Source organism: Gasterosteus aculeatus, chromosome 4 (genome assembly GCF_964276395.1).
Source record: "Gasterosteus aculeatus chromosome 4, fGasAcu3.hap1.1, whole genome shotgun sequence".
NCBI classification, from domain to species: Eukaryota; Metazoa; Chordata; class Actinopteri; order Perciformes; family Gasterosteidae; genus Gasterosteus; species Gasterosteus aculeatus.
In genome coordinates, this window is record NC_135691.1 from 35,690,694 (window position 1) to 35,704,082 (window position 13,389).

The following is a 13,389-nucleotide window of genomic DNA, read 5'->3' on the forward strand; positions in this document are numbered from 1 at the left end:
GCAGGGGGCGACTCCTCTGCTCCCATAGACGTCTATGAGGAAATGACTCTACTTCTCTGTAGTGACCAGCAGGGGGCGACTCCTCTGCTCCCATAGACGTCTATGAGGAAATGACTCTACTTCTCTGTAGTGACCAGCAGGGGGCGACTCCTCTGCTCCCATAGACGTCTATGAGGAAATGACTACTTCTCTGTAGTGACCAGCAGGGGGCGACTCCTCTGCTCCCATAGACGTCTATGAGGAAATGACTCTACTTCTCTGTAGTGACCAGCAGGGGGCGACTCCTCTGCTCCCATAGACGTCTATGAGGAAATGACTCTACTTCTCTGTAGTGACCAGCAGGGGGCGACTCCTCTGCTCCCATAGACGTCTATGAGGAAATGACTCTACTTCTCTGTAGTGACCAGCAGGGGGCGACTCCTCTGCTCCCATAGACGTCTATGAGGAAATGACTCTACTTCTCTGTAGTGACCAGCAGGGGGCGACTCCTCTGCTCCCATAGACGTCTATGAGGAAATGACTCTACTTCTCTTGATTTATTCCCTCAGTAAACATTGTAAACATGAGTTTATGGTCTCAGTCTCTAGTTTAAAGTCTTCTTCAACACAACATGATGTTCATTTAGTACATTATGGTCTATTTGGAGTCAAACAGACCATAAAGAGGGGATGTTTTAGGGCTACATGCTGATTGACAGGTCACTAGTAAGCGAGCTGTTCAATTGATTCATTTTTGTGAAAATACATTAAGTACTTTATTTAGCTAATACCATTCTTGAGAAGTTTACCTAGCAGGAAGGCTCTAACCAAGAGACGCTATCAAGCTGCATCATGGGAAATGTTGGCTTAACTACTAACCAAGAACAGCTTCATGGACGACCAATATATGCAACCGGTTTCTGTGTGAGATTAAACGTCCAGCTGCTGGCTCTGCTTTGTTCCCATTGGCTAAGGTCACCGTGGAAACCAGCCATAATAAAAATGGCCATGTGTCGGTGAGGAGAGTTCACCCTCATGCCAGCAGATCGTTATATTTGGCACGTTGCTACGGAAACCAGTCATGAATTGTTCTATTTTGTTTGTTGTTGTTCTTATTCCTCCGAGGGGCAGAACACACTGTGCCCAGGAATTTAATGCTACGGAGCACCAACGAAGAAGAACAAACGTCATTAGTTTTCATTAAGCACAGTGATCACTTCTGACGGAGGATTGAGAGCCAGAGTCCGAGGCTTCACTTGGACCAGCACCACAGACACGTGGGACCATCACCACAGACACCAAGACAACAGACACGTGGACCGTCACCACAGACACGTGGACCACGTGGACCAGCACCACAGACACGTGGGCCATCACAACAGTTAAAATGTTTGTGTTCCACACTGACATTAACATGTTGCGAGGACCCCCCCCGAAGCTTCAGCTGCTCATTTGTCTCCCCTCTCATTTGTCAACATTAAAGTGGTCCAGGACCATGTGACTATCAGCAGAGAACTGGCTCCTCCCCCTAAGGAGACTTTTATACCACTTCGACACACTAACATTATTCTCTCAAGCAGATTCCTTCCATTAAATATGGTTTCAGATTTTAGTCAATAACTTAAAGAAACAGATGGCAACAGAAGCATGAACTCCATCACACGTCACGCTCCCGATGCCCCTTCAGGGACCCAGTAAACTCAAAAACAAACCTCCCGCACAGAAAGGCGGAGCATGAAGCAGTCGCGCTGGGTTCAAGGACTAAAGCACCTGAGTGGGAATATTCAAAGAGAGGCACTGTTGGTTACCATGGAGACCATGGGGCGAGTTCTGTTTTTTTTCTTTCCCTTGTGAGAGGAACCGGAGGACGGAGGCGCGAAACGTGAATATACACACGCATGTTAAAAGGAGGAGCAGGAAGCAGCCATTGTTTGGGGGAAGGTGGACGTCCCGGTCTGACCACCTGGTACTTTGTCTCTCTAACGAGACGCCGGAGAGGAGGAGCCTCCTTCATGTGATCTGCTTGATTTCAAATAAAGGAACACGACTGACATAGATGCAACTATTCTAACAACCACACGGTTGAGTGTAAACATCTGTTCCCTGTTGTATGTGATGAAAGTTAAAGACGTCACCTTGTTTATCAGCTTCATCATGTGAGGAGATATTTAGTGGAATAGGAGAACTTGAAGGTGTATTAAAAGAGATCAGAAGTCAGTTTGCCTCCTTCAAAGACGCTTTGAAGTAGACGAAAGTTGGCGGTCTGGCGGTGTTTCTATTAAACATCTTGTTTTTGCTTTTAGATTGACCTGCTAATAGAATCTTTAAATGTTACTAACTTCTCTTTGAGGAACATCATCGTCTTTAAATTCTTTCCACATTCAGACCTTTAACGTATTCATGTAGATGTGAGTGGATCAAACATTCCTCCGAGCATCAACCTTCATCGTCTGTTATTTGTCTCACCACGGTCACTGACATTTACCATCAGCGGTGTAACGACCTGTATGACCCCCACGACCTTCCACAGAGGTCACGGGGCGATGCTAGTCGAACTGGTAGCACCTGAAGACCCAATATAATTATTGGATGTGAATATTCTGTATTGTCAGGGATCATATAAAGGAATCTGTTAATAATATACTCATAAAACAACACGGAGACTCTAGTCAGAATCAACACTTTTTACTCCTTTAAACCAAAAGCAGCACGATCCCTTTCTCAATAAAAACTGTCGCCAGATTCGCACGAGTAGCAATCATGAGAGCAGAAGGTTTGTTTGACGTTAATGATCGCTCTGAAATATTATTATTGTGTTGTAAGTTTTCTCTGGTTGAAAAACATGGAGCTACAAACCAACTGACACCTTTTTCAAAGAGCTCTCTGAAGTCTGAGGCCTCTTCCTTCTTTAAGGAACCCTCAATAATGCATTCAAAAAAAGAAAACAGGGCATTGTGGGATGTTGGCCTAGAAGAAGTATGCAAATGAGGGCCAGAAACAGAGGCCCCTCCCACACACCGCTCTCATTTGAATGAAGCGCCTTGAAGCTCCGACGGGACACGGCGTTCTGTTCTGACCACGTGAAGCCGGGTCAACGAGGAAAAAGGAAGAAAATGCTGCAGCGTTTCACGTGTTTGAGTGTCAGCGTCCAATCAGAGGCTGGCGTTGGACAGCAGGAGACCAATCAGAGCGGCCCTGAGAGGGCTCGCACTCTTTGTTGACCTCTTTCTGCTGCTGTGTGTAGAGCTGGCTGAGTCCATTGTTAGCGCCTTACACACACACACACACACACACACACACACACACAGCTCTGAGGAGTCACCGGTACGTCTCAGCCTGAACAAAACTCAGTGACCAAACACTCAAGAGACTAAATCCATCGCCATGGAAACATTTTTTTTAATTATTTGCTGTATTATATTGTTCAGTTGCAGATTTTATATTTTCAGTTTTAAATCTGTTCGACTTTCATAGCTTTTTTCTTTTCCACATCCAAACTTTTGACCCGGATGTTGCGTGGGGGGCGGGGCATCAAATGAGAGGGGCGGGGCATCATGAGCAACAGGAAAGAGGAGGAGGACCTGAGAGAGAAACCTGGGAAGTGTTCTGATGTTCAGGAGGTCAACACAGGGACAGGAAGTGTGTGGTTGGGTTCATATGCGACCTCCTCACGTCTATTTGTAACCACTAATCCTTGACCTCTGTAGAAAACGCCACAGGGTCAAGGGAAGGTGGTTGGGACGGTTGAGTTAGGAAAAGACAACGCGGTGTTCAGGGAATGGACTCCTCTTCCACTGAGCTGCGTAGTCGTGACGGACGGAGACGCATGTTGGTGACGTCAGTCTGCAGCGGCTACAAAGAAGCATCTCAGATGCCTTCATGTGTTACCAGGTCCAAAGAAAAGCTTTATTAATATAAATGAGTGATGCTAACGGTTACTCACATGATCTGCGTGTCCACATCATGATCATTATTTATTGTGGACGAACCGATGATACGTCACTATTTAAGTATTGGAGCTCCTTTCCTTAGCGTCAGGTAGGAAGCTTGCTAAGCAAATTGGACAATTCAAATCCAGCCTGAGACGCACAGCGGCTCCTCCACTGAACGCCAGCACACTTTAGCTTCTCCTTGAGTAGCCGTTCAGCAGAGGTGTCGGCCAATCAGAGCGCAGCATTCTGGGGAGGAGCTGTCCAGCATCACTGGAGGACATCTTCTCCCTGACTTCCTGTTTAGTCACCACTCAGTTGAACCAAACAACAACAACAGGACCAAACCCACGGCTGCTTTCTCCTTCGTTATATGGATTCTTCTCAATGATACTCAGCAAACAGAGTTTCATGAACAACAACGTGAAGAAGGCCACTCAGTAAAAGGGAGACGTGGAGATCCAGGCAGGGCTCAGCAGGTACCATACCAGGTACAAATACACAGCCCCGTGTACACTGTACTACCATGACCAGGGTAGGAATTCAGCCCCCAATGACTGAAAACCAAGGTCATTTCATAAGAAATTGGGGACATAGTTTGAAAATTGTGAAATAACATTTAACCTTTGTTAAAAATAATAGATATACTTAATTTGGCTTAGTGTGTATGCATTCGTCATCAAATAGCAGCAATAAGACCATTAAGGCAGTAATCTACGGATTCAAAGTGTTTGACTTTTTTGAAACTGAAAGCTAACCGCAAACAACAACGGAGGACGTGCAGCCGATCCTGTTCCTGCTTCTCCACATGTGGCTGTTTGTCACAAGGAGACGACCATCTTTGTTTGAGCAAAGGCTGCAAGGAAAAACACAGCGCAAATGACGACACTCTTTCAACCAATCAACGCTCTGCAGTGAGTCTAGCTCCGCCCCTTAGTACCAAACAGCTGTGCCAGGTGCCCCAACGGAAGGGAACCCAAAAGGTGGTACGGTTCGGATTGTACCATTGGTACCATTCTCAAATTTTGGGAGTGGAGACACAAATAAAAGGGTACCGACCCGACCCGCACCGCTCGGTGGAACCGCGCCATAACAGCCACATTAAACTCCTTTTCTTCCCTTCTCAGGCCCAGGGACCCCCTGTGTTGTGTCTACAACTGCCTAATAGTCCAGCTTGCAGTACTTGGTTGTCCATTAGATGTCCCTCCTTATGGTTTCCACTGTGAAGTTGCTCGTCCCAACAAAAGAGACCCCTTAACGTCCTACAATCGTTGCAATACATTATTTCACACGCGTCTGTTGCTTAGTAACGAACGAACGAGACAGTTTAACAGTCTTGAACAGGCGGGAACTATAGTTGAAATTCGTGAGGCTTCAGAACCTGCAATGAGTTTATTACGTTAGACGCGTTTGTGACGGAGCGTCTCATCCAGCGAGGAAACGCTGCCTGCCGTCGCCAGAGAACAGAGCAGAAAGGTCCCACAGTCTTTAAACGGGTCTTCATGTTTCTGTGAAGCAGCGCGGCTTCAGCCTGCTAACAGGCAGCTAACAGGCAGCTAACAGTCAGCTAACCCGAGCCAGCTGAGCTAAACTAACGAAGCCACGTTCAAACTCGCCGAAGCGTAAAATAGTCGTCGCGGTCCGTAGTCGGTGCACAAGAACCACCAACATGTTAGTTGTTGTTAGTTGTTGTGTTCAGTCAGTTTCTCTGACTTCTGGTCACATGACGGTTGATCTCATATGAATAAATGATGCACTTTCACAAAGTTTGGACTGTAATGTTTTTAACAGAATCTGACTTACGCATGATGTGTTCAAGGACCATTGGTCAGGGGAACTCTGACTGCTGTGGCTGAAGTGAGCGCTGTAGTTTTGGGCTCACGGGGCCACCTGGAGGCTCTGGTGTTGGTGGAGCATCTTGTGGAGGTGAATGTGAGACGTCTCTCGCTGCCTCACCCTCTATGAACTCCCTCACATTTCCTCACCCTCGTATCCTAGCAACACGTTCTAACAACCCTGTTCGACCGCCATAATAAAAGCATCTACACATGTTGATTTGAATTTATGGAAAATATCTTTTCAATTTACCTTTAAAATAGTTTACTTTCAGAGAATATCTGAGCTTTTCTCTTGTAAATTAACTTAAATTTGTAATTTGTCCTCATTCTTGCTCTTTTATTGCAAATGGTCCATGATTGTTTTCTTTAAACTCGCTACTTTAATCTGAGAGAAAATAACCGTGTATTCTAGTAAATAGCATTTCATTTGGAAAGCATACGAAACGTAATTGAAGTAAACGGAGCATTTTAATCTCAGACAATATCCCTTTCTTCCCGTTGACCTGCCACTTGAATGAGACTTTTCTCAGACAGCGTCTCCATGGTGATTGTTTGGAACCTCTGGTTGCCGTGGTAATGACAGCTGCTTGGACCGAAGAGTGTTTCACATTCGTCGTCTCGGGGTCACAAACCGCACTCTCTACAAATACTACTATACTTGTATCTACTAGTACAACTACTGCATTTAAACTAAATACCAGTACAAAAGAGTAACAAGTATTATAATACATACTATGTTCATCGATCCCGTCATGCTCATATAATCCATAATATTACGTCATCCAGTTAAAAATACTTAATTTGGCTCAAATGTAAACTCAAGTACCGTTTGGAAGTATTTGTATTTGTACCATTGTAGCCTTTTGGACCCGGTCCAGTTGCCGTAGAAATGTTTTGATTCTCTCCTTGAAGAATGTTGCGTGTGCAGGAAGAATCAAATGTTCTTTTAAAGAAAAGTAGTTCTTCTTAATCAGACCTGTGAGTGCGCGGAGAGCAAATTCAGCCTCCGTCACGCCAGCGTTCATTTCGTCGACGAAAAATGTTGCTTAATGACCTTTTTCCTTGACTAAGACGAGACGAACATGTTGGTGGTTGACGAAGTCACAATACTTTTTCCCCCCTAAATTCGCACGCAGCTGACAGACAACAGACAGACAAAGTACGGCGGTTATTAACGCGTCATGATGACGTCATCCACCAACCCAGAACGCTCGTATCGGTGCAGCGGTGCACCAACTACGGACCGCGACGACTATTTTATAGTTTGAACGTGGCTTCGTTAGTTTAGCTCGGCTGTCTCTGGTTAGCTGACTGTTAGCTGACTGTTAGCTGACTGTTAGCAGGCTGAAGCCGCGCTGCTTCACAGAAACATGAAGACGCGTTTAAAGACTGTGGGACCTTTCTGCTCTGTTCTCTGGTGACGGCAGGCAGCGTTTCCTCGCTGGATGAGACGCTCCGTCACAAACGCGTCTAACGTAATAAACTCATTGCAGGTTCTGAAGCCAAGAACATAATGTATTGCAGCGATTGTAGGACGTTAAGGTCTCTTTTGTTGGGACAGTGGAAACAATAAAGGAGCATGAAGTGTCAAAAGCATTCAAGTAAACAGACAAAGACAACAAAGTGTTGCGTTTAGGTCCCTGGTCCTCATGAAGTTGTTACACCTTTGACAATTTGTTAAATTGACTTGCAAATAAATGCTTTGCTATTTGTTAAAATCCAAATCCTTTCATGTGATGATGTTTCACACGTCATTTATATTCGCTCACACAAACACTTCAACCATTTGTTCTTCCTCCGTCACATTTTACAACCCACTGTGACCGCGAGTCAAAACGTTTGCCGACCTGCTATAGGCCTGTCCTATAGGAGGGACATCTATAGGCCTGTCCTATAGGAGGGACATCTATAGACCTGTCCTAGGAGGGACATCTATAGACCTGTCCTATTAGACCTGTCCTATAGGAGGGACATCTATAGACCTGTCCTAGGAGGGACATCTATAGACCTGTCCTATAGGAGGGACATCTATAGACCTGTCCTATAGGAGGGACATCTATAGACCTGTCCTAGGAGGGACATCTATAGACCTGTCCTATTAGACCTGTCCTATAGGAGGGACATCTATAGACCTGTCCTAGGAGGGACATCTATAGACCTGTCCTAGGAGGGACATCTAATGGACAACCAAGTACTGCAAGCTGGACTATTATGCAGCTGTAGACACAACACAGGGTCTCTGGGCCTGAGAAGGGAAGAGTTTAATATGGCTGTTAAATGTGACTAAAACTAGAATAAAACTAATTACATTTTAGTCTAGTTTCCGTTGACTAAAACTAAGAAGGATTAAAATGACTAAATGTGACTAAAACTAATATGCATTTTTCGTCTAAAGACTAAATCAAAAATAGCTGCCAAAAAAAATTGATGTACAGACGTTTGTCCCACAATGCAACACTAAGAAACAAGGCAGTAGTGTGTTTTCCAGTAACCTAATCCTATGAAACATCTACTAAATGAAGTTCTCTCTCTCTCAGGAGGAGGCTAAAGGAGAGACCTCCACACTGAACATGAGCCCCCCCCATTGATTCCTCCAATCTCCATCCCTCTACTCCTCCTCTGGTGATAAACTGTGGGCTGGTGTTATGAGACCACTTGTTCTCCTTCACAACATGCACCCATGTGAGAGCTGAACCTCACATGAAGCCCGTGACCATGAGATGACCTCCAGGCCTCCACCCGCTCTCCACGCCGCTAGTAACCACATCCAAACATTCCAGTTTATTATTCCGTTGCGGACGAGGAGGATTCGGGTTCATGTGTGCGTGCAGAAGGAAAAAGTAATAAAAGGTCACGTTTGGCAGCTAGAAGAGAAGAATTAATCAGCGTGGTGATTAAAAACCTGGCTGTGTGCAGCGGTGCTGACTGGGCTTTCTGTGTCTCTCTTTTCACTGCCGACCCCCCCACATCCAAAAACAGCATCAAAGCAATCAAAATGGTAATGTTCGGCATGAATGGGGCCCATCCCCCCTCCTCCTCCTCCTGCACAAAACTCTGCAGACTTTTCCCCTCTCTGGTGTGAGGGGGGGGGGATACACCCCCTTTTCTCTCTCAAAATGGAAGCTTCCACTACCAAACAGAAGGAGAAGTCACAGCACACACACGCTTCAGAGGGAGCAGCAGAAGCTGGGTGAACTGGGCGGTGCTGGAGTCCCACTATGTGCCAAGTTTAACGGCGATCGGGACTAATTAAAGCCGCTGGATGAGGCGGTTAGGTGCCCTTTAATTTAAAAAAAAACATAGCCCACTTTAGTTTGCTTAACTTAGTCCACACAGGTGAGATAACCGCCGAAGTGAAGCGCGTTTCTCGTGGAGTCACACAAAGACACGCGCTGTGATTCCCGTCACGGCTCAGACCGAAACGGTCACATTTAGCGATGTGTTAACGGGGTCTGGGAAGCCGCAGTGCCGCCGCTCACGGAACTCCAACTCCAGAGTGCGTGTTTTGGGAGCAGCGGGGCTTCGGAGCGGCGGGCTTTCATTCTAACGACGACGCACCGTTTTAATAAGAGTACGCAGACATTTTACGAACTATCGGCGTTGCTGTTTTAACGGGCCTGCGGACCCAGCCGGCAGTCCCCCGCTCTCAAGGCTGGGACCGACCGGCGGGGCGGTGCGAGGCAGCAGCAGCAGCGAGCCACCGGGAGAGGGGGGGGGAGCTGTCCGCGGTGCTGAACTCCGCTACCCGGCTTCTCCATCAGCACCTGCCGCCGTGTGGCACCGCCACCGCGGCATCAAAAGTTAAGCCCAGCTTAAAGCTATTAAAAAGACAGCAACGGGAAGAAAAGTGAAAGCAGGCGAATCGAGTGCACCATCTGCGGTCACGTGACCCCCCCACCGCCCCCCCCTGCGCGAGGAGAAAAAACACCACCGGACTAAAAGTATAAAGTAACAAATAATCCGCCATTTAACAGGCCCTAAAAGCACCTCCGGCCCGGTGGAGACGGTCTTAACGTCTTAAACTTCCGCCGTAGCGGCTCCCCGCCACAAGTCCGAGCCGGAGAGTTAAAGGCTAAAGCTAGCTCCTTTATTAGCTCCTTTTTACTCTCCAGAAACATGAACTCAAAATGGACGCGAACAGTTTTTTTAACATAACTTTGAGATGCCGAGAGACAGGAAGTCCAAACACACACACACACAGACGGACTCACACAGACACACACACACACACACAGCGGGCGTGAACGGCGTTCACTTTCCCATCTTTTCTCTTTTTGAGTCCCCATCCACCATGTTTATTATGAGGCCAGAAGACTTACTTGCTTGTCGCTCAGGGCTGATATCCGCCGGTCGTGTAGCTGTCTCTTAAGCTCTCCATCCTGCGGGAAAACACAAGGGGACAATCACCACCTGCCACACGGACATCCACCTAAACACACGGCATCCACATGCACGCTAAGCCGCCACGGAGCAGCATTAGGCCGATAAAGTTTCCCTCGCACAGCCGCCTCGGCGTTAGCTTGAGGAGCTAGCCGTGTAATACATGTACTTTAAATACCTGTGGGTCCTGCTTCATCTGGGCAACTAGTTCAGTAACTGCGGCCTTATTACGCTAAAACAAAAGTCCCCTCAAGTTTTGTTAGTGTGAGGAAGGGAGGAACAAAGCGGAGGAGGTGGAGGAGGAGGAGGAGGTGGAGGCGACTCTTTGGCTCCTCATAAATATTCAGGTCGCGTCCGGATCGCCGCCACACCACCGCATTATTAGCCCGAGAAGAAAAGAGGGCTTCTTGTTGCACCGCGAACAACAACAACAAACAAACAAACAAACAAAGCCGTAGAGATTCAGAGCACAAGTGGCGCGTGCTCGACGTTATTAAGCGACATCTTGTTTCTGCGGCTGCTTCTTTACGACCACCGGAGAACAACGACGGCTGGTTACCTGGTGACATTGGATCTCTACTTTCAGCGCCTCTTGCAGGCCTCGTACTTCCATGTTTCCGGCCCGGCCACACAAAAAAAACTCACTTTTCTGACACTTTTTTCCGACGCCACCGACGCGAAGTTTTTTTTCCTTTTTTAATCAGAATATATATTTTTTCTTATTTCCAAAGCGACGATAACAATTGGAAGAACGAACTACTCGAGCTGACGGCAAAAAAAGCAAGTTCTCGCTTTTTTTTTTCGCAGGCTCGGGACTCATCACCCCCACTTTCCGCCCGTCTGCGAAAAGTGCTCCAAACCCGGCGGAAAGAGCTCAGGCCCCGGCGGCTCTTCTCCAGATTCGCGGCCAAACGTCGAGTGGTCCGACGGGGGAGCGGGGCTGCTTTCCCGTCGGTTATTTTAAGTTGAAACACGGGGACTATATTCTGTCCGAGTCCGCGGCTTGATTTCACTTTGCCTGGGGAAAAGTTGCGCTTCGGCTGTCAATGGTAATTCTGAGAGTTCCCGGATGGAGCAGCGAGGGCATGCGCAGTAGGGAGAAGCTACAACTACTTCAAGGAGCATTTTATAAATGTAAATAAATAATGCGTGTATTCATGCTGCATGTTCAAAATATAGTGATCCATAACACAATAAGATACGACGATCAAGACATTCATTTTCTTTACATATTATTTCCATCTTAACTCGTATGGTGTTTATTTAATCGACTTTCTGAATTTCTTTTCCTGTTTTAACCAGATTGCACATTGTGCGTTTATTTTGAAATGTGCTGTATAAATTAAGTTTATTATTATTGTTATTATCGTCAAGACATCACACAACATAACAAACATACATTTACACGCAACTATATATATATATATATATATATATATATATATATATATATATATATATATATATATATATATATATATAACCTAAAGATGGTTTGAAACACATCATCAACAAGAAGAACAAACATGGCAGCAGCTTCCACATCCCAACTAATTGAGACAGACGTGGACAAAGTGAGGAAGATTAAATATGTCCAAACAAATGAAGCTTCAGTTCAACGTCTCTGAACACAAAGAGGCCAAATGTGGCCGTTTTCTTCCCAGATATCCAGCCTCTTTCGCCCTGTCTGTCACTCTGACCCCCGCCTCCTCCTCCCGCCCCTTTACCCACAGGCGTGCCGCTATTGGTCCCAGCCGAGCCAATCAAGAGCTGCGATGATTGAGGGGCAGCGCGGGGAACCAACGGGAGCCCGGCGTCGGGAGGAGGGGGAGGAGGATGTGATCGGAAAGTTGATGAGCGAGCAGAGATGGCAGCTGGTGATTGAATGTGTCGTCAACTCTAACAACTTCTCCTCACTTTTACCGCACAAATTACTACAACGTGAACAAAATGGCGGCAATGTGTGTGTGTGTTCTTTGTTGTGAGCGAAGACACAAGTCGACATTGTGCCGGGCGGATCAGAGGGTAGTAACGGTAGCACCATGGACAGAGGCGGAGGGGTGGGGGCGCATTACGGTTCTTTGAACGTCGCCATGGAGCTCTTTATTCACGTCTCCCACTTTAGCATTAAGCTAGTCCTCCATTTTGTTTACTTCAACCGACACTTTGCTGACGGCAGCGCCCGGACACCCACAACTCGCTGGGAACTTGTAGTTTGCAGTCAGCTGGCAGCGGAGGCAGAAAGTAGTTCCTCCCTTTCTCCCTCTGTGTCTCCATCTCTCCCCCTGCCTCCATCTCTCCCCTGCCTCCATCTCTCCCCCTCCACCTCTCCCCTCCATCTCTCCCCCTGCCTCCATCTCTCCCCTCCATCTCTCCCCCTGCCTCCATCTCTCCCCTCCATCTCTCCCCCTGCCTCCATCTCTCCCCTCCATCTCTCCCCCTGCCTCCATCTCTCCCCCATCAGCTGCTCCTCTTCATTTCACGTTCAGTGGTGAAACTCTGACTTCTCTATATTACTTAGTTATTATCAACAAACAACCTGTAATTATCAGGGTTATATTTAGGTAAAGTTATTTAACAATTAAAGCCGTTTTTCTCATTAAATGTATATTTAAATAACAAGTGTCTAAGAATAAACTACTGCCAAATGAAATAAGAGAGCAATTTTTAATTTAATAATGAATTCAAAAGCAGTGTATTGCACACTTTTATTTATGCAAACACTAAAATAAAGTGCTTTTTAACAGCAGTAACAGTTCAACATCTAATTCAATTTAATATAAAACCAAAGATATTGGTGGTTTGTTATAGCAGAACAACTTGAATATAACAGTCTGTGAAACAGACCTGAGGTCAGTCAAGACACAGACCTGCTAAGTTAGCTTCTCTAAGGCTAACAGAGGCTTAGCCTCGTGCTAACACAAAGCTAGAGTGCGTCTTTCAGGAGCAGCGGGGCTTCATTCTAAAGACGATGGACCGTTTTAATAAAACACCATACGAGCAGCTAGCTTAGCATAGCCATGCTAGCTGCTTTCCAAACACATAAAACACCACACGAGCAGCTAGCTTAGCATAGCCACGCTAGCTGCTTTCCAAACACATAAAACACGCGTCAGGCTCAGTACAAGTACAACAAGTACCTCACAACTGCAAATACATATTTCTGTGCATGTGAGAATAAAAATTAGTAGTACTGCTTGGTGAGGGAGTAGTACTTCGATATTTACGTATAGTACTTGTGACTTTCACAACAACACAACCTCT

The 13,389-nt window shown here is 46.3% G+C and overlaps 1 protein-coding gene and 1 long non-coding RNA gene across 11 annotated transcripts in view; one reads left to right on the forward strand and one right to left on the reverse strand.

Annotated features, from left to right (window-relative positions):
- phf21b (PHD finger protein 21B) overlaps window positions 1-11,136 on the reverse strand; it is a 26,895-nt gene extending 15,759 nt beyond the window's left edge. For 6 of the 10 annotated variants that reach the window (XM_078100847.1, XM_078100842.1, XM_078100843.1 and 3 more), the window contains exons 1-2: window positions 10,685-11,136; window positions 10,065-10,124 (exon numbers count right to left, since the gene is read on the reverse strand). In XM_078100847.1, coding sequence (XP_077956973.1) covers window positions 10,065-10,124; window positions 10,685-10,738 — 114 coding nt within the window. In that variant the 5' untranslated portion in view covers window positions 10,739-11,136. The other 4 variants (XM_078100845.1, XM_078100844.1, XM_078100848.1 and 1 more) reach the window with 2 other exon arrangements.
- On the forward strand, window positions 10,387-12,778 carry LOC144406140 (uncharacterized). The gene is made up of 2 exons (XR_013467343.1): window positions 10,387-11,174; window positions 11,859-12,778. It is a non-coding gene; the product is annotated as an uncharacterized LOC144406140 (long non-coding RNA).
- Window positions 12,779-13,389: the final 611 nt, after the last annotated feature.